The 18,943-nt window shown below is 40.6% G+C and overlaps 1 protein-coding gene across 12 annotated transcripts in view; it reads left to right on the top strand.

The window, feature by feature from the left end:
• Spats2l (spermatogenesis associated serine rich 2 like) overlaps positions 1-18,943 on the top strand; it is a 174,493-nt gene that overhangs the window by 99,231 nt on the left and 56,319 nt on the right. For all 12 annotated transcript variants that reach the window (XM_008833355.3, XM_029563609.1, XM_008833343.3 and 9 more), the window contains 3 exons: positions 12,003-12,111; positions 15,433-15,482; positions 18,534-18,780. In XM_008833355.3, coding sequence (XP_008831577.1) covers positions 12,003-12,111; positions 15,433-15,482; positions 18,534-18,780 — 406 coding nt within the window. The remainder of the gene's footprint in view (positions 1-12,002; positions 12,112-15,432; positions 15,483-18,533; positions 18,781-18,943) is intronic.

Below are 18,943 nucleotides of genomic sequence, written 5' to 3'. Positions count from 1 at the left end.
ACCTAAATACACAAATATCATACTCTTCCCCTGAGTCAAACCCTCCAGTGGCTTTTCCTTAGAAAAACACTCCAAGTTAGACATGGGACTTACAGGACTTCACTATGGTCCCGTGCCTTTTTCTCCGAATTCCATTCCTTGAAACACTTGATGCTCCAATCATCTTGGGGCTTCTTTCCTTTGAGCACGTCTCCTGCACTCTGTGTTACTCCTTCTAGAATGCCCAACCTCCTCCTGTTTCCTCTCCTGACTTGGTGCTACTTGGGCTTCTTTCTGATTAACTGCCGTCCTCGATGCCACCCCGAATCTCTAGATTAGCATTAGATTCTCCCTCGAAGACAACAAAGCATCTTCATTTCTTTTACCACATTCAGCAAATATCTGTCTTTCTAGACTATAAATTCCTAGGTAGGTCAGGGAATGCACCTGTCATGGCCTGTGGTCCCCTTTCAAAGTTTGTTCATTGTGACTAACTCAGTGAATAAATAAACAAAGGAGCTTGAATTAAAAGATCACTGTCAGCTCTAGGGGAAGTTTTTGTGGTACTGCTTTGGCCTCTGTATTTGGCTCTGGCTCATAAAAATTCAAATCAACAATTGGCTCTGGAATACATGAAATTAAAATCAATAAATCTTCTAAGATAGAGAACATGTCAACTGACTTCTTAAAAGATATTAGAAGGAATGGCTAATATGTTCCCTGTTTGTGGTGACAAAAAATTCAAGATTCCAAAAGATAACAGCTAGCTGGAACACTGAGTCAGAACTTACATACCGAAATTTAACAAAGACGGATGTTAGACTCCTACCCCTGTGTCATAATCATTGCTCAAGTGCAGGACAGCAGGCACTTGTCACAGGAACAATCTAGGGAAAGTTAGTAGCAAGTAAGTTCCACTTAAGCCAATAATTAATATGTCTCCTAAAAGTATCAGTGTTGATTTTGGCAACCTAAGTGGATGGGGGACCCCACCAAGATAGGTACTGGTCCCATGGTCCTCTTCTGTAATCCAGCCTCCTCTGGAGCAGGGTGCTTCATTTGCAAAAGTGCGTTTCAAAGGAAACATCCAGAAGAGCTTGGCCAGATGGTGAAAACTGGGGGATCCCAGCTTAGGAAAAATTGCCAAAGAGCATATGTTTACTCCATAAAGATGGGATTCTCAGGTGTGCTTCAATTCTTTGAAATAAGCGAAGGGCTAGTCTGTAGAAAAGGGGGCTACATTCTTGTGCACAGAAGGTAGCAGTAGGTGCAAGGCTTGGAAAGAGCACCCCTCTCTGGCCATGTGCTTCTTATCACCAACCTCTCTTGTCCTTTTTATCTCCCTTATCCTCAGCAGGATCTCTGGTCCTTTCATTTCTCTCTATTCTCCTAGTCCATCACCTCATTTGTGAGCCTCAGAAAACTTCATCAGCTGTTTGGATACCAGAGCCCATGTGCCTAAACCCCAGGACCTACCACTGTGCTGCTTACAATTTGTAACCTGAGATCATTCCTTTTCTCTGCACCTGCTTCTAGCTTAATATGAATCTCTGAAAAGTCATGCCAACTGGTCCCATGACAAATCTGCTGCCTAGCATCCATGGGCCTTCAGGCTTGCTCGGCAGTCTTTCATTCACTGAGGCCACTTCCTATCTCGTTCCCATAAAGGCAGCTCTAAACCTTTCTCCACTTTTCAAGCCCCACAGCAAATCCATAAATTTGCCTCTTCAGAATCTCAAATTTTTATTGTGTCTTCACTCTCTCTTTGTCCTCTTTCTTCCTTTCCCCGAATTCTGAAGACGAGAAAGAGGACTCTCCCTTCCCCTGAAAGTGTGCACCTGGATCAGAGAGAGAGAGGGCTTTGTCACTATCTCTTCAGTTTGCTTGTCTTAAAAGGCATCCTTAGCATGATAGAGTGATTAGGGTTGAAGATTGTAGGAAGAAGACAGAGCATCAGTGAGCAAAAGCAGTCATAGCTGCTTGTCTAGGAGGGGGAGGGGGAGGGGGAGGGAGAGGGAGAGGGAGAGGGAGAGGGAGAGCAGGTGCATTTATGTATTCGGGTGAAGGCCAGAGTTCAACTTCAGGTATTTCTCAGAAGTTGTCCACTCTGTCCTTGGAGACAAGGTCTCCCACTGGGTCCTGGGCTTACTATTTCAACTAGGTTGACGGGCTAGGCCTAGGGATCTACATTATCTCTACCTCCCCAGGGCTGGGATTGCAGACATGCACTACCACACCTGCCTTTTTTCAGTATTTTATTTATTATTTTTTATTTTATGTGTATGAGTGTATTTCCTGCCTGAATGTAAGTGTACTCCTGTCATATGATACCCATGGAGGTCAGATGGGGGCATCCGATTCCCCTGGAATGGTTGTTAGCCACCATGTGGGTGCTGGGAATTGAACCTGTGTCCTCTGTAAAAGCAGCCAGTGCTCTTAAGCTCTAAACCATCTCTCCAGCCCCCACACCTGCCTTTTTCTGTGGTGCTGGTGCTCAAACTCAGATCCTCATGGTTGCCTGGCAAGCACTTTACCAACCAAGCCATCTCCCTAGCCCATGCACATCTTGATGGCGTTTTTCTCTCATTTCATCGGGGACCTTGTTTCAGAATTTATCTCCTTTCTTTCCTCTCTTCAAATTCTTTTCACTGCTGGCTCCTTCCTCTATCAGCAAACATGCTCAAGCACTTGGAGAGATAAATTTTGTACTGATTGTTTTAAGATGGATTGGAGAGAGGGAAAATGAAGCCAGAAAATCCAATTAGGAGGCTTTTCCAGATTCTAGGAGAATGACAAAAGGAGCCTGTCTAGGTTATCGAGAGAAAGAGCAGAGAACAGGTGAGATTCAGAGCAGATTTTATTATCAGAACAACTCGAAGTGGCTGTTTATGACTTTGCCTTATTTTCCTTACTCTTTGTCAGCTCCTCTTTTTCTCTCAGAATCTAGCTAGAATGAATAAACAGTCAGTGTTCTCCCAAGACATTTACAAAGAAGGAAGTGCTGCCTGGAAGGTAGGCTTTTTTAAAGAGCATAGTTGGTGGGATAGGGAAAGACAGGCAGAAAGTGGTAGACTTTGGTTCCAAAGAGGGGTCCATTGTATTGGCCTCCTGTTGCTGCTTTGAATAGTCACTGCAAGCTTATCAGCTCCAGACAGCACAATCTTCCTTACAGATATTGAGGTCAGAGGTCTGAATGAGACTCATGGCCTCAAGTCAAGGTGTCCCCATGGCTGCATTCCTTTCTGGAGGTTTTCTTGCCTTTTCCAGCCACAGAAGCTATCCTTGCCACATCACGCCTTCTGTCTTCAAGCCCAACAGAGGCTGGTGGAGTCTGTCTCTGCATCACTCTCACACTCCTTGTACCTCCTTCCACTTCTAAGGACTCCTGTCATTGTTTTGGGCCCCTCTGAGATACTCTAAAATGACCACGTCTGTCAGAGTCAGCTGTTTAACATCCTTTATTCCACCTGAAAACTCAGTTTGCCATGTAACCCAACATATTCATGAGTTCTCGGGGACAAGAGTATAGACAAAACCTTAGCTTCGGCCTGCTACATCCTCCAGCAACAGCATCTGTGTCACCTCAGAGACTGTTGAAAATGCAGAATCTCAAGTGTCATGTCTCTAGCTGCTGGATCTGCAAACGCATTCTGATCAGATCCCAGCTGGCTTGGACGAGTTCGAGAAGACATAGCGCAAGTATCCCTAACATCCTCACAGTTTCCTATGATTCTGTCAACATAGCTTTTTCTCCCCATCTTCAAATCATTATTCTTTCTAATCCTGTTCTCTTGCCCACCCCAGAAAAGTTCATTTTGATTTGAGCCTGTGGTGTTAATTCCAAAAAAGTCAGCCGAGTAAAACATGACAACACTTCATACATTTTTTACTGGCAGGAAGTAGATGTTCGAAAAAAGCAATTAAATTATGGAATTATCCACGATGCAAAGGTACTGGCCTGCAAAGAGTATTTTCTTCCCCCAAGAAGATTCATAGACAGCTCCTTCATTAGCGTGTAGATAGTATTAGTGGCCCAGCAAGTGAAGCAGAACACAGGGGAGCTGTTTCTAAGCCATCTTTGAATGGTTCTGCATTTGAAAAATGTGACCAAAGCTGATTATAAAACTCTTTTCAGCACTGCAGGAATGGCAAACCCATAAATAACTCTGGTTCTCAGTGGTTCAAAAGCAGGTTGCTGGCTGTTTGATTGCTGTCCTTATTGTAGAGGGTAGGATCACACTCACCTCCAAGAGTGCAAGCTCCTTAAGGCTAGAAGAGGCCATCTGCTGTTCCTGGGATCTAGGAGTCTCTTCATACATTTTGGGCTCAAATTCATTAAGCCTTTTAATAATGTGTAGCACTTTATGCTGAATTATAGACACACACTGAATAGTAGATAAAAGACCTGGAATATTTCAACAATCATTTTACTCGAGTCCCTTCTTCCTCTATTCATCCCATCATCCATCCAACCATTCCACAGACACTGTGGCTCCATCTATTGAATGTCCCTCAGTGTTTGAGACACTACAGATATAAAGATATACCCCGTCACTCAGATCCCAGTGGGGACAGTAAGTTATTGCAGCAGCTTGAATGAGAGCTCGAGGTGTTCAGTAAGACTTGTGGCTTCTTTTTTCTTGATCTCTCTTCATCATGTTCTGACTGAATTTTTCTTTAAAATCTTTTATTTTTTCCACCTTTGCCAATTAAATGAATTACTTGGCTGTATTGTTCTTATTTCCAGCTCCAACTGTTAATACTGCCTTTAGGCACTTGCTACTTGCTCTAGAAAATGAAACCCTCTCAAACTAGCACAAATAAAACGAGGTTATTACACAGGTCTGGCAGGGTGTCAAGTGACTTTGAGAAGTTAAGGAAACAGCAAGGGAAGCAGCTTTCTTCAGAACTGGCCCCATCCATCTCCACTCTGCCTTTCTCCCATCCTGTATAATGTTGAGAGTCTGATTGGTCCATTTTGGCTGTTCAAGCCAGCCACTTCCTGACCATTGTGATTCATTGTGAATATACTCTGATTGCTTCCTGCACAGCACTCACTTACCATGAGGTGCAATTACAGATGAGCAGTCCTGACTTATCATGGTTCGACTTAAAATTTTTTGACTTCAGTGATGCAAAAGCAATATCCATTCAACCGTTCTATTTTGCACTTTCAGCACAGTATTCAATAAATTAAGATATTCAGCACTTTATCATAAAAAATGCTTTGTGTTGAATGACTTTGTTGAACTGTAGGCTGTTCTAAGTATTCTGAACACATAAAGCAGGCTAGCCTAAGCTATGATATTCTGTAGGTTAAAGTACTGAATGCATTTAAAAAAAAATTTTTTTGTGTGTATTCGTGTGTGTCGTGTGTATAAAAGTGTGTGTGTGTGTGTGCATGTGAGTGTGGAGGCCAGAGGTCAATGTCGGGTGTCTTTCTCAGCTTCTTCACCTTACCTTTGACTGAACCCAGAGCTCACTGATTGGTTGTACTGGCTGGCCAGTAAGCTCCAGGGATCCTCCTGTCTCCACCTCCCCAGCACTGAATTGCAGGTTTGCACTGATACACTGACCTTTTAATTTGTAGATGCTGGTGATCCAAACTCAGGTCCTCATCTTTGCAAAATAAGCACTTTACCAACTGAACCATCTCTCCATTCCCCCTAAATGTATTTTTGACTTACGGGATTTTAAACTTACAATGTATTTATTGGCATATAATGCATTGTAAGTTAAGGTGCATCTGTGTGTATATATATATACCTTTCATTTATGTGTTTTTGCCTAGGTTTTCCATTGACTTTACTGTTACAGTGGCTAAAGTTTTAGCAAGTAATCAAGTGAGAAGTGAAGAGGGAAGCAGAAGCATATGATAGCCACATCAAAGATGGATGGAGTGAGGGAGGGGAGCCTAAGGGAAAGTGTTGGGTCCACTGCTCTTGAGTGAGTCTTTGGAGAAAGGAATTTCTCTAAGCCGGTGATATAGGGGGCAGTTTTTCCAAAGAGGCCTTGACCAACATCCTAGCTACGCCGTCTGGCAGTTTCCAGGCCTCACCTTCATATCTTGTTGTAAATACTCCTATTATTTTCTTTTTCAAATTTATTTATTGACATATATAGCTAATATATATCAGATTCTGTATCAGACACTTTACCTGCATCATTTCCTTCCATTTTTTTACAGACTTTAGCCAGTAATAGCCTCATTTTATGGCTGTGGAGCTAAGTTTTAAAGGTATGAGTAGTTCACCCAAGGTCACAGAGCTTGCATGTAACAGAGCCAGAATTATAACATAGCCCTGTTTTACTCCAGAGTTCCTTCCATGACATTTGGCTCTCCCTCTAGAAAGAATTCTCCTGTCCTTGGGCAAGTGTAATTGCTGCCTTCTCAGTAGTGCCACAGTCCCTCATTCATAAAGACAGTACAGCACTTATTACATGCTCTCATTAGAGAGCTCTGGCTCTACTGCTAGGCTGTGCCTCCTTAGGGCAGAACTATATCTGGCTCTTTCTTGTATCCTTAATGCCTGTCTCTCAGTGAAGACCCAGACAATGTCTGACTCTTTAACTGAGCTTTGGAAAGGTAGATAGGTAAGTACTACACTTTTTCATATTCTTAAAACTCCACAAAGCACCATAAGTTTCTTATTATATGCCAGTAAAATTGTAAGAACTAAAGAATCTCATAAATGTTCTTCCAGTCTCTGTTGAACTATACAGAACATGCATATGTTCTCCATGCCTATATAAAGCTCAGAGCACATTACAGTCAATGGAGACCCACCCTGTTATTGTGGATGGTAGATATAGAGTGATGGTGTGGTGCAGACGTGCTAGTGGAGTATTCATTGGGTTCCAAGCAACAGTCTAGTATTGCTGCAGGGTGGCTCTCTTTCAATCAGCATCTATTAAATACCTACTATATATACAGTTCCAGTCACTTTGGAATGGACATGATAACTATGAAATAACAGAGGGGTCGTGACCCTCATATTCCTTGCTATCTAGTCACTACAGCATGTACACAAATCCTCAGGCTATAAAAGAGAGGTGTGTAAGTGTTAAAAGACACCTCCTGAGGAGGGGCTGTGGGAGGCAAGAAGCATTAAAGGACTCATGAAACACTTGGCATTTCAGCTGAAATGTAAGATTAGGATAAGCACACACATCTTAGGTCAAAGGAAGAGCCCAGACCATGGGGGTGGGAGTCAAAAGGGTTTGAGGAGCTTGTATGTGATGGTACAAGAAGAGGGTCACTTGGAAAAGTAGATTGGAGCCCAGTTGTTGATGGCTTTGAGTGCCACAATGTACAAATTCACTTTATCCTTTAGTCATTAAGGAAGGGAATAAAATGGTCATGATTAGGTAGCCATCCCTCAACATCAATGTGTTGTACATCCATGAATTCAATTCACCCTAGATCAGAAATATTTGGGGGTAAATTGCATCTGTACTGAACACACACAGAATTTTTCTTGTCATTATTCTCTAAACAATACAGTATAGCAAGTAATTAACATAGTATATTGTTTGTGATATTTTAAGTACTCTGAAGATTGTTTAAAGTACATAGAGGGTGTGCATAGGTTATATACAAATAATACCCATTTTTAGTAAGGAACTTGAGTTTCCATGGGTTTTGGCAATCATCCCTCATGACACCAGGGGACAGTTATGTTTTAGGAAGAACATCCTCAGTGACTTTTCAGGGAAGAAACTGGGAGTGGAGCTTTCAGCTGTCTGTTTGGTAACGGATCTTGTCTGATCACATAGCAGTGTAAGTAGATTGAAAACTTTGCTCAGAACCACTTTTGAAACTCAAGCATGGTTTAAATGACTCATTGGTAAGCCAAGAAGAATATCCAAGGGACCATCACAGACTAGCTCAAAAATGTACCATGTGAAAGAGTAAACCTGTTAATACCCCTTCAACCCAGGTACAAACCAAGCAGCGCCCCTGCACCTCCTGTTGCCATGCTGCATAGTTAGTGAATGAGAGATACCAGCAGGGAGGGCTGAGGCAGAATGTGCCAGAGCCTGTGGGGCCAAATAGGAAAACCCCAGAGAAAGGAAGGAATCCAGATGAAGATGCTCAGAAGGTAATATCAAAACAAACCATTTCTAAACAGCAGGTGGAATTTGCCAAACCAAACTTAAATTAGCAGGAGCAAAACAGATGAGCATGATATTGGAAAGGTAAAGGAGTTGCTAAATAGAGCTCTAACCAACAATCTTGACTGTCACTCAACACCCTGAGTGTCTGCCTAGTGAGTACCAATGGACTGCTGTGTTTGTTTGGCTTGGGAGCCTAGTAGTACTACAGTTTGAGGGAAGCAGTTTTCAGCATTGAGCTCGATTATGAAGCTACAGCCTCCGCCTCTGGCTGTGGCAGGGAAGAGCAGCTGTGTGTAAGAAGCAGTCTCTGCAAACCCGCCACCGCGGGCGTGAATTTTTTGCGTTCTCCGCATGCACACTGCCATTAGTCATGCATTGATGGAGCCGTCCGTGCAGCTCTCAGTCGCTGCATTTCCAAAAACAGGCAGCCTCTGAGTACAAACACTGCAGCATCACCTTGATCATCTGCACCGTGTGTCTAATGCCACTTCATAATGAGGTCTCTCTAAGACTTAAATGCTCAGACCCTTACAGTTCTGCCAAATCATGACTAGCAATCAAGTGAGGCTCCTGCATGTACATGTATCATATGAGTACATGTGCATTCTCAGTTCTTATCAAAAACATTTCCATACAAAAATAATTCTGTGAATTTATGAATTGTGCTGCTCTCTTCACATTAGCAAAGCCCAGTGACCAGAGCAGAAGTGGAAGTTAGCCCAGAAATTCCCTAGGATTCAACATTACTGAGAATAATCAAGAATATATAGAAAATATTTTGTTCTGTCTCTGCTCATTTCTGTGAAATTTGGAATATCTCTCCTAATTAAGTATCACACTCTAGGAGTTGTGTCTAGTTGATATGACAACTCAATTATTGATGATTTTCTGAAGACACATTCAGAGCTAGGCTATATACAATGAAGAGAACTGGGGAGAGGCTTCAGTTGGTCGTGTGCTTGCTGCACAAGCATGTGGGACCTGAGTTCAGACCCTCAGCACCCACATTAAAGTTGGGTGCAGTGACACATATCTGTAATCACAACACTTGGGGGTGGGGGTAGAGACAGCTCACTGGCTAACCAGTTTAGTGAAACTGGTTAGCTTCAGGTTCAGTGAGAAATCCTGTTTCAAAAACTAACAGAGAGGGTGGCTGAGGATGTCAGCCTCTGGCCTCTACATGCTTGTGCACCTGTATGCACACATGTATACACCACACATGAACAGGTACATATATGTGCATGCATGTGTACCCACACATACACACACTACCCACACGAGCATGTGTGCACACACAGGCACATGAAATGAGACACAGATGTTGCCTACACATATCTGAAAATGGTTCTACACATATCTGAAAATTGTTTCTGTTTTGTGATTTTGATTTCTGTTTGAAGAATGGGAGGAATAGTGTGTCTAAGAAGGAAAACTCTACACGCAGTGGCTTGTACTGTGTTTTACCTCAACATAATAAAACACATTATGTTTGCAGAGGAGAATCTAGAAGCAAGGGGCACAATTATTTTTATTATTTATCATAATCCTGGTCTTTTCTATTCACAACAGCTGTGTGTAGGTGGCTTGAAAACTTCAGTGTAATGTTATAATGATGCATTTAATGCAATTAATGACTAAACATTGTATTATTTAGAAAGGCATACTTAATATGGTAATAATGATGGTCATTATTAAGATATTTTGCATACTGAAAAAAATCATAGTAGTTTGAACTGCTAAAATCTTATTTAAAAGACATTAGAAGTATAATATGTAATTTTTATATCTAACTCCAATGCATTAGTAACTAAAAGCAAATATTATTTGTTATTGGACTGTTAAATTCAGGGTTTTTAAAGTTTTTCATTCTTACTTGTATTTCCCCCTAGTCATGGGCTTAACCTAGAGCCTGCCAGGTGATTGCTCTGCCAACTGAGCTTTACCTCCAGCCTTTGTCTTGGTTTCTCTTTAAAAAACTAATGTGCCATGAGAGAGAAAACCTATCCTTTTAGCATGATGAGCTCAACAAATAACTGAGGGGTGCTCACAGTTCCTCAATGATTTGCATGGCCTTTTAGGCTCTGCCCAATCTGGTCCCAGCAGTCTGGCCCCCCTGTGCTCTAACATCCTCATCCTCTGCTTCCCTCCAGCCTCACTGCGCTGCACTCCCCACACATGCTCTTTCTTCTGCCCACAGTGCCTTCCCCTTTCCCTCCCATCCATCTCTTCTCACCTGAGCATATCTGTGAAGTCAAATCTCCCTGTCAATAATGATATGATGCTCATATACAACTTAGAAGTATAGGTTCATATAGATAGCGATATAATCATTTGATCATTGTATATATCCCCCTAAAGTCTTTATGCTTCAGGAATTTGGGTGCCTCATCACACAATAGATGTTCAGAACCATATTCGTTGTGTGATGTGTTGCTACATCTGCCACTCAGGAGGTTGAGGCAGGAAGACTGAGAGTTTGAGTCTAGTCTGGACTGTAAAATGAAACACTGTATAAATAAATAAATTGAATTCACTGAATTATATTTTTAAAGAGGGGACAGCTAAAAAGTAAGAAATAACTTAGATTTTAAACAGATTTTTAAAAATAACTTAATTTTCCTAATGAAGGCTAGAAAAGCTAAGAACCATAAAATATAAGAACAGAAAAAACCCAAAGGAATCTTGAGTCAGGTTATGCAAATATGTACTGTATGCCTATGTATGTAGCATTTATAAATGTCAGGATTTGAAACCAGTTTCTGATCAATAATGTCAGCATCTCTGCAAGTTGTATTGCCCATAGCTTGTGCTTTTTTTTCTCATTAAAACCTAAGTACTCATATACAGATCTATATGGAATAGGCTGCCTATTTTCTAACATAATCAAGAAACTGTACTGCTCAGTTAAATGCCTGATCAATAGTGTCATATTATACATACCATGCTTATATAAACCATATTCAATGAACCAAATTATAATAAATTGAATTTAACTCTAAAACTCACTGATCATAATTTAACTCTGAGTAGAAACATGTATAGATTGCACAGATCTTTAATGAGCACTTCCTTTGCCCCACACAGTGCTCTTTCACTTGTTAGTACAGAAATCCTTTTGATAAAAAAGGGGCAAGATAGGTTTTGCTAAAATACATAGAACATTTTGTAATAATCACAAGATCTTTGAAATAAAGGTCAGTTAATTCTAACAAGCAGCTAGAAAGAGTCCATGCTAAATTTGACAGAGAAGTGTATCTGTGTCATTGAGGATTGAGTATAAGCTTACACTCACCAAAACCTTTGACTCATTTATGTGTTTACTTTTACTGTTTTCAATGGTTATGTTTCAAAAGTGTGTCTGAGAACATTTTCTGTAGTATAGCTAGGGCTTCCATTTCAAAAATCTAGTGTTCCACATTCTCCTATCTTTATAAACATTAATAAGTTTTACAATACACTTCTGTGACCCTCCCCATAGGACTGTGCCCAGAGAGAAGCTGAGGCATGAGGCTATTTCTGTATGTTTTCTAAAGATACCCTTTGAGCCCATGGAAAGGAAGCGTGAGACAGAAAACGATTCTGTGTCCTAACTAAAAACACATTTTGTATGCATCTTAGTCTTGGGGGAGGGTTGATTGCCAAACCAGAGTTGGCTCTTCATACTCGTTCTTTCAAACCTAACTAGGAGATCTCTGTAGAGGTGTGTACATAAATAAAATGGGCATCAAGGTGATTACCAGGATGAATGTTCACTGCTCTGAAAGGCCTAGAGTGTTGGCAAGAAGATAGATTACTTAGCTTTCTGGGGCCTTTCTGTTTTATAATTCTGTTCTATCCAATGGGAGAGATCTTTAAGTGAAAAATACTTGGTTTATTTACTTTCCTGCTTTTCCTTTTCTTTACAGATCTACGCAGTTAGATCAGTTGTTCCCAACAAAAGCAATAATGAAATTGTCCTGGTGCTGCAACAGTTTGATTTTAATGTGGATAAAGCTGTGCAAGCCTTTGTGGATGGTAGGTATGCATACCCCCTGAGACTGGAGATGCTGGTGCTAGATGAACAATATAGTCTGTACTGTTTCCTCACATGAACTGAGTATTAATTAGTTCCTAATACTTTAGTTCTCATAAAAAGTATACTAGACTTTAAAAGCATGTAGATATAATAAGAGCAGAATATAGGCATTCTTTTCCTCTCGCTTAAAAAACTGTAAAGATCTTCTAAAGGATACAAATTATAACACTATTAATTTGTCTACCCATCATTTTGATTTTTTAAACATGTCCTTTATTTATGGTGTCCTTGTGAAGGGAGGTCAGTAAACCTCAGTGCTGACCTGGAAAGTCTTCTCACCTCTTCAACTAGCTAAAGTCTGTTATCAAGGCTATAATTCTGAAATTCCATACTTAGATTGTCTAAGTGGACTGAATTCCTCATGAACACTCTTTGCTCATGATAACTACATTACCCAGATACTGTCTCATCTTATTCACTTATTCTAGTTTGGTTTTCTGTTGCTGTGATAAAACTCTGACCAAAAGCAACTTGGGGAGGAAAGGATTATTTGGGTTATACTTCAGGTCACAGTCCATCAGTAAGGGAAGTCAGGGCAGGAACTCAAGCAAGTACTCAAGCATGGAGGAATGCTGCTTACTGGCTTGCCCAGTGGCTCATACTCAGCTAACTTTCTTATACAGCCCAGGCCCACCTGCCTAGGGATGGTGCCACCTACAGTGGACTGGGCCCTCCCACATCAACCATTAGTCAGTTTCTCACAGATAGGCCCACAGGCCAATATGAGGGAGTAAATTCTTCAGTTGAAGTTCCCTCTTCCCATGTGACTCTAGGTTGTGTCAAGTAGACAATCAAAATTAACCAGGGCACCACTTCTAATTATTTTTGCCTTCTTACAAAAAAAAAATCTTGTTTTTTTTTTAGAGATTGCATCACTGATGACACTGTAGAACCTCAAGTCCCTAGAATATGTTTCTTCTATAAATTTGCAACTTTTAAGCTTCTATTTTCTGTAAATTGTGGGAAAATGTTCCTCTCCTAATCAAACTAGACAAGTTTCTGTTTTGAATAAAGATCTCACACTTGTCTTAGTTATTAAATGACTTCTTTCCTGGCATTAGGTTCTATTTTGTAGATAATGGGCAGGCTAAACAGTCTGACAAATATGGTCGGAGGAAAACCTGTCTGCACACTTCTCAGTTGTAGCTTGTTTGAACTTTGCCAGGGATGGAGTGATTTCCTTGTTTTCCTAGGAGTGAAGTAACCTTCTTGAGCTTCTACCAGTATAATTGCATTTCAGGGCAAGATCCAGGAACCAAGCACAGTGCTCATATTCCAGTATCAACAGTCTAGGCTTATAGGGTCCTAATTCGATTAACAAATGCTAATCATTCAGGATAGGCCTGCATGCAGATCTACCACGTGTAGCGCTACACTGTTTCCTCACTGGTTTTCCCTGCTTCATAAACCATATATATAAAGATGTAGCTGGAGAATCTTTAGTCATTAAAATCAAATAGTAGGTGCAATTTGCCTTAAACCATCTCTCTTTTTTAAAATACTCTGACTCTAAGAAATTCTCCTTTGAGACTTCACTTGCCCACATCACTTGCATGGAAAAAGCACAAGGAAAGGAAAAGGGCTGCTCTCCCCTTCTTCCCCAGCCCTGCTCTCATCAGGAAAGTTTTTATTAGTGTCACCTGATGAGATACACAGACGCACAGTAACTGTCATCAGATTTTCTGGAATTTGAGTAGCTTCTTGTCCTTCTTGAATTTTCACCTTGTCTATGTTGAGATCTCATTAGCAAAACTCCCTTCGTAGCACTTTGGTTGGAAACCAATAGGAAAGATTTGTTTAAAACCCAGTAAGAGTCAAAAATACTTGTTTAGAGTCATTTATGGGCCATAATGAAATTGCTAATTCCAAATGGCTTTAAAAAAAAAAACACAAAAACATTTGGCATAATTAAAAATAACACTTTCAAAATCCTCTGTAAATAAGAGTATTTCTTCAGAATTACTCTATATAATCTCAATGTCCAAATTACAAGCAGAATTTATTTCAAAATATGAAAATTAGCAGACTAATGGAATATTGCAGTTACAAAAGCAGTAACAAACTCACCTTCTGATTAAAAAGAACAATATTTGACATTTTTAATTTAATTTTATTTAGAAAGTAGCTTAGTTATAATAAGAATGACCCTAATGATAATTAGCCAATGGAGTAATTTACCAAAAAACAGGAAAACATTGAGAAATATTAACTCACTGAGCAAATTAGAGGAAGATCAGCCCAGTTAAAAAAGAGTGTAGATTATAGCTTACTTTTGAATGTTGTCTTATCTCGTCAAGTGCATGCAACTCAAACAAGATGAGGAGGGGCACTGAATTGGAAACTTTGAATAGATAGTAATAATTAGCCTGTCTACATACTAGCAATATGGCCTACTGCTTCTCAATCAGTGACAGCAGACTCAGTACTAGGGGTTTACTAATTTGAAATTTGTCATAAAGGCCAGTTTGAAGTTAATCTCTCTTTAGCCAATACTTTGTAGAGAACTGGTAGTTTAATAAAATGTTTATATAAAACCACTGAGATGCTCATCACCAGTAACTTGCTGAAATCACCCCCAGAAAGTAAGAATAAATGGATTTTGTTAGACTGTGTGGAAACCTGATTGTAGCTCTTCAGTGATGAAACATTTCTTTAACTTCATCGGGTCAAGGCTGTGTATGTAATGGTGATCAGCAGAGCCTGGGACACAATCATTTCATGAACTTTGCTTGTTCAAATGGGAGCCTTGTAAAGAAGGCATTCTCTCCCTCTCCATGATGAATGGTGAAAGACTCACAACATAGATTCTCTTCCTCATTTCACAGCAAGTCTTGAACATAATGAGTAAGAATTAAAAAGAGAAAAGAATGGTCACAGAAACCTGTGATGGTCATGGTTAACAATATTGAGAACCCCTTGTTTGGTTCAGAAGATTATAGTATTTTATTCATATATGAAAGCTAACAGAAAATTCTCAAAGATGTATTTCATTTTCCCTAAGACAATATCATGATAAGAAAACGTAAGCTTCATGTACTGGAGCTTAATATTTTGATAAAACCAAGATTGTGCAGTGAATTAAATGAAAATCTTGAAAATAAGAAGTAAAACTGGCATTTTTATTAAGGCAGGCTGTATCAAAATAGGTGAAAAAGTTCCCTCTCCTCCCCTAATTGCTACCGAGATGGAAAGACAGAAATGAATTTTGTGCGCTATTTTATTATGTGGATATTTGTTGAAGATGCTTTGTCTTTGTCTAGGCAGTGCAATTCAAGTTCTAAAAGAATGGAATATGACAGGAAAAAAGAAGGTAAGATTTATGTTGTTTGTGAATTAGTAACATCTTCAATCAAACCTTCCTAGTTATCATTTTAACAAAGCTGCCAATTTTGTGCTTCATTCAGATACTTAATGTGCACACCCAGAAAGCTTCCCAATTCATGCCTTTCTTAAATTGCCAGCCACTTTCGCTCCTGATGCCCTTATTTTCTGCTCAGTGTTTTTAACCGCCAGGTATGCTTAAGAAGCCTCAGAGTTTTGTTTCTTTGTAAGAATTAAGGAGAGCCCAGCTGGAAAATTCAAGGCATTCTAAACATCAACTTGCCTGAACATATCCATAGTACAAAGGAAAAAATTAAGAACTATTTTAAAGATAGTTGAAAAGCTCTAAATATATTTTCACGTTTCCAACTGAAAGAATCTATCCAAGGCTGCTCTAAGAATTTTTTTCCCTGAAGTATGAAGTAGATCTTTAATAAAAGAAGAAAAGAAAATGCCTTTTAATGCCATTGTGAGCAAGGGGCCTTCTGGAACCTGTCAAACTGCTCCATGAGAGCAGTGGGAAGATTTTGCTCTGTCCCGTTCAAATGACAGTATTTTGCTTCCCTGTCTGGTCATCAGAGGCTGTGGCTCCTGAACACACGTGTGGTATGCTTATACACACACTAGCAAAAGTCTGCTGCTCTTTTCAAAGTCACTCATTTCCACAGTGGCACCACAGGGCCCTGTGTTTTGCTTCTCCTGGGATATAATATGCCAGCCCACCCTTTCCCTCAGGGGAAGATCACAGGCCTGTGAAACAGATTTTGAACAAACAAAAATGCAGCATTATTTTCATACAATCCCAAGATTACTGAAATTACTGGAATCATCCTTTCCTCCTTTTTCTCCTCCTGGTTTCATGTAAAATAGGAAGAATTAGGTGATGTCACACACCCCCTCCCCGATACACAAACTTTGTATGCCACCATTTTTGACAATCTCTGCTACTCTTTAATCATAGCTTCCCAGGCTTCTGTGTGAGGTGGAGATGATTTGCAAGTGATTGAAAGGCAGTATTTATCTTTACATGGAAAATTTTCAGATGTGTGGTTTGGGTTTTAAATTTCTCTGGTTAGGAAAAAAAAGGAGCAGACAGCAGCTGCAGACCCAACTCCTTACTAAGCTCCCTCTTAGGGATCCAGAAGAGAGATGGAGCCCAAGCCCAGCCCTGGACAAGCCCTGAACACCAGAAGCCAGTGGGGGTGGCAGCAGGGCATAGGTGCCACTGGCCCTTTGTGCCTATGCTGAGCATCTGTATCTCTCACCTAGAAGTAAACCTGAGCATGTGACTTCAAAGGAAAAGAAAGCAAGTAGGGAGACCAAAGAAAAGAAACAGTTTCTTCTGATTTCTTCTCTAAGCATGTAGGAGAACAAAGCAGGCTGGTGTTCAGCAGTGTTCCAGAAAGTCTTCCCAATGGGACAGGTATCTGCAGTACTATTAGTAGGCATCAGACACCAGATGAATACAAAACCAAAGTCAGGGGCCTGTGAGATGACTCTGCAGGTAAATGTGCTCATCTCCAAGCCTGAGGACCTGAGTTCCATTCCTGGGACATTCCCCCGCCCCTTGTAGAAGGAAAAAACCTACTTCTAAAAATTATCCTCTGGGGCTGGAGAGATGGCTCAGTGGTTAAGAGCACTGACTGCTCTTGCAGAGGACCTGGGTTCGATTCCCAGCACCCACATGGCAACTACAAACCTTCCTTAACTCTAGTTTGAGGGGAATCTGAAGCCCTCTTCTGACCTCCACTGCATTGCACAACACAGGTGCATTTACATACATGCAGGCAGTACACTCATACATATAAAATAAAAATAATAAATAAAATATTTTTTTAAAGTTATCCTCTGATCTCCATACATGCACTGTGGCAGGCACACACACAGAAATAAAGTAATGTAGGACTAGAGAGAGAGCTCAGTGGTCAGCAGTACTTACTGCTCCTCTAGAAGAACTGGGTTCAGCTCCCAGCACCCACATCAAACAGCTCACAACCTCCTGTAACTCCAGCTCCAGGAGCTCCAATAGCTCTTCTGGCCTGCACGGGCACCTGCACACAGGTAACAGACACAGAGACACAAATATATATACACATAAATAAAAATGAAACAATTCTTTAAGATAAAAATATAAGTAAATAAATTTTAAAAAATCAAAGTCATTTGAAGTTCGTCTCATAATTAGGAGCAGCATGTTATTTCATTTCCTGGGTAGTTATGTATTTGCCACTAAAGCATTAAAGATACAGTAAAACTTTTCCATATTGTTCTGTTGGGCTCTAAAACACTTTAAATGTATAATGCAATGTAGAGCTCTTTCAAATGCGTAGAGTGAAACCTTGTAACGTTCAGCCAGCAGCTCAGAGGCCCATGGATCCAGATGGAGTGGACAAGCCTGGTGTGACTTGTAGCAGTTGCTGCTCCAGCTTAAATAGCCGTGAAGGGATTCTGGAGCCTGTGGCTGCCTCTAACTTCCGGGACAGTGGCCGCAATTTCTGGAATCTCTTGGTTGGTCAATGCCTATTTCAGAGACCCAATTTAGACCTACTTCTGCTCCTCGTTTTGCACTGAGTCGCCTACATTTCTGCCACTCCTGCACGTTAGCTCCCTCCTTCCTGATGATGGAATCTGAGCGTCCCAGTTGGCCTCCCAGCCTGTAACCTTGTCAAGAAGCAAGCACTGTTTCCTAACAGCACCAAACTGAAGGTCTTTCAGTGCTGTTTTCACAAGATTCTTCTGTACCATATTCATACTTAGCGTCTTAAGCTGCTCAGATTATGTCTCTGCTTTTAAGCTACTCCTTGCTAATTTATTTTTCCTTTTAAATGAAGGAAATTTTTTGTTGACTATACTTGCAAGGTAAAAGTTTAAATAACTTACTGTAGAAAGGAAATATTTAAATTAATCTGGGTGGGTAATAGAGATGTGTTTTCACTCATTCTATTAAAAGATCCAGGTGTTAAAATGATTGTTTTATTTTACCTTGTGTTCAAGAATCCCTGCCAAACAATAATACCATTTTCTCATTTGCTTATCATAGAACAATAAAAGGAAAAGAAGCAAATCCAAGCAGCATCAAGCCAACAAAGACGCTAAAGACAAGTTAGAGAGGCCTGAGGCAGGGGCCCTACAGTCACAGGCACTACAGATGCAGAACGGCCATGTGAATGACTGTGAGAAGGATGGCTCATCCACAGACTCTGCTGGAGAAAAAATAGCCTTCACCCCACGTGAGAAAAAGATCTCAATATTCGAGGAAGCACCAAAGGCTCTTCGTGGGATTGCAGGTCAGCCATTCCTAAGTAAATTTGCCTAGGAAGTTATGGGAAAAAGGACACAGGGAACTTCATGGGGCAGTGGCTGCTACTGGTAATAGTGGGGGAGAGAAAGGCTGAAGTGCTAATGTGTGGGGGTCCTGAAGCCAGGGGGGCCAGGGAGTGCAAAAGGCCT

Source organism: Nannospalax galili, unplaced genomic scaffold (genome assembly GCF_000622305.1).
Source record: "Nannospalax galili isolate Female #2095 unplaced genomic scaffold, S.galili_v1.0 scaffold610, whole genome shotgun sequence".
Classification (NCBI taxonomy): domain Eukaryota; kingdom Metazoa; phylum Chordata; class Mammalia; order Rodentia; family Spalacidae; genus Nannospalax; species Nannospalax galili.
The sequence above is the reverse complement of the archived record's forward strand: the minus strand, read 5'-3'. Positions and strand labels throughout refer to the sequence as shown.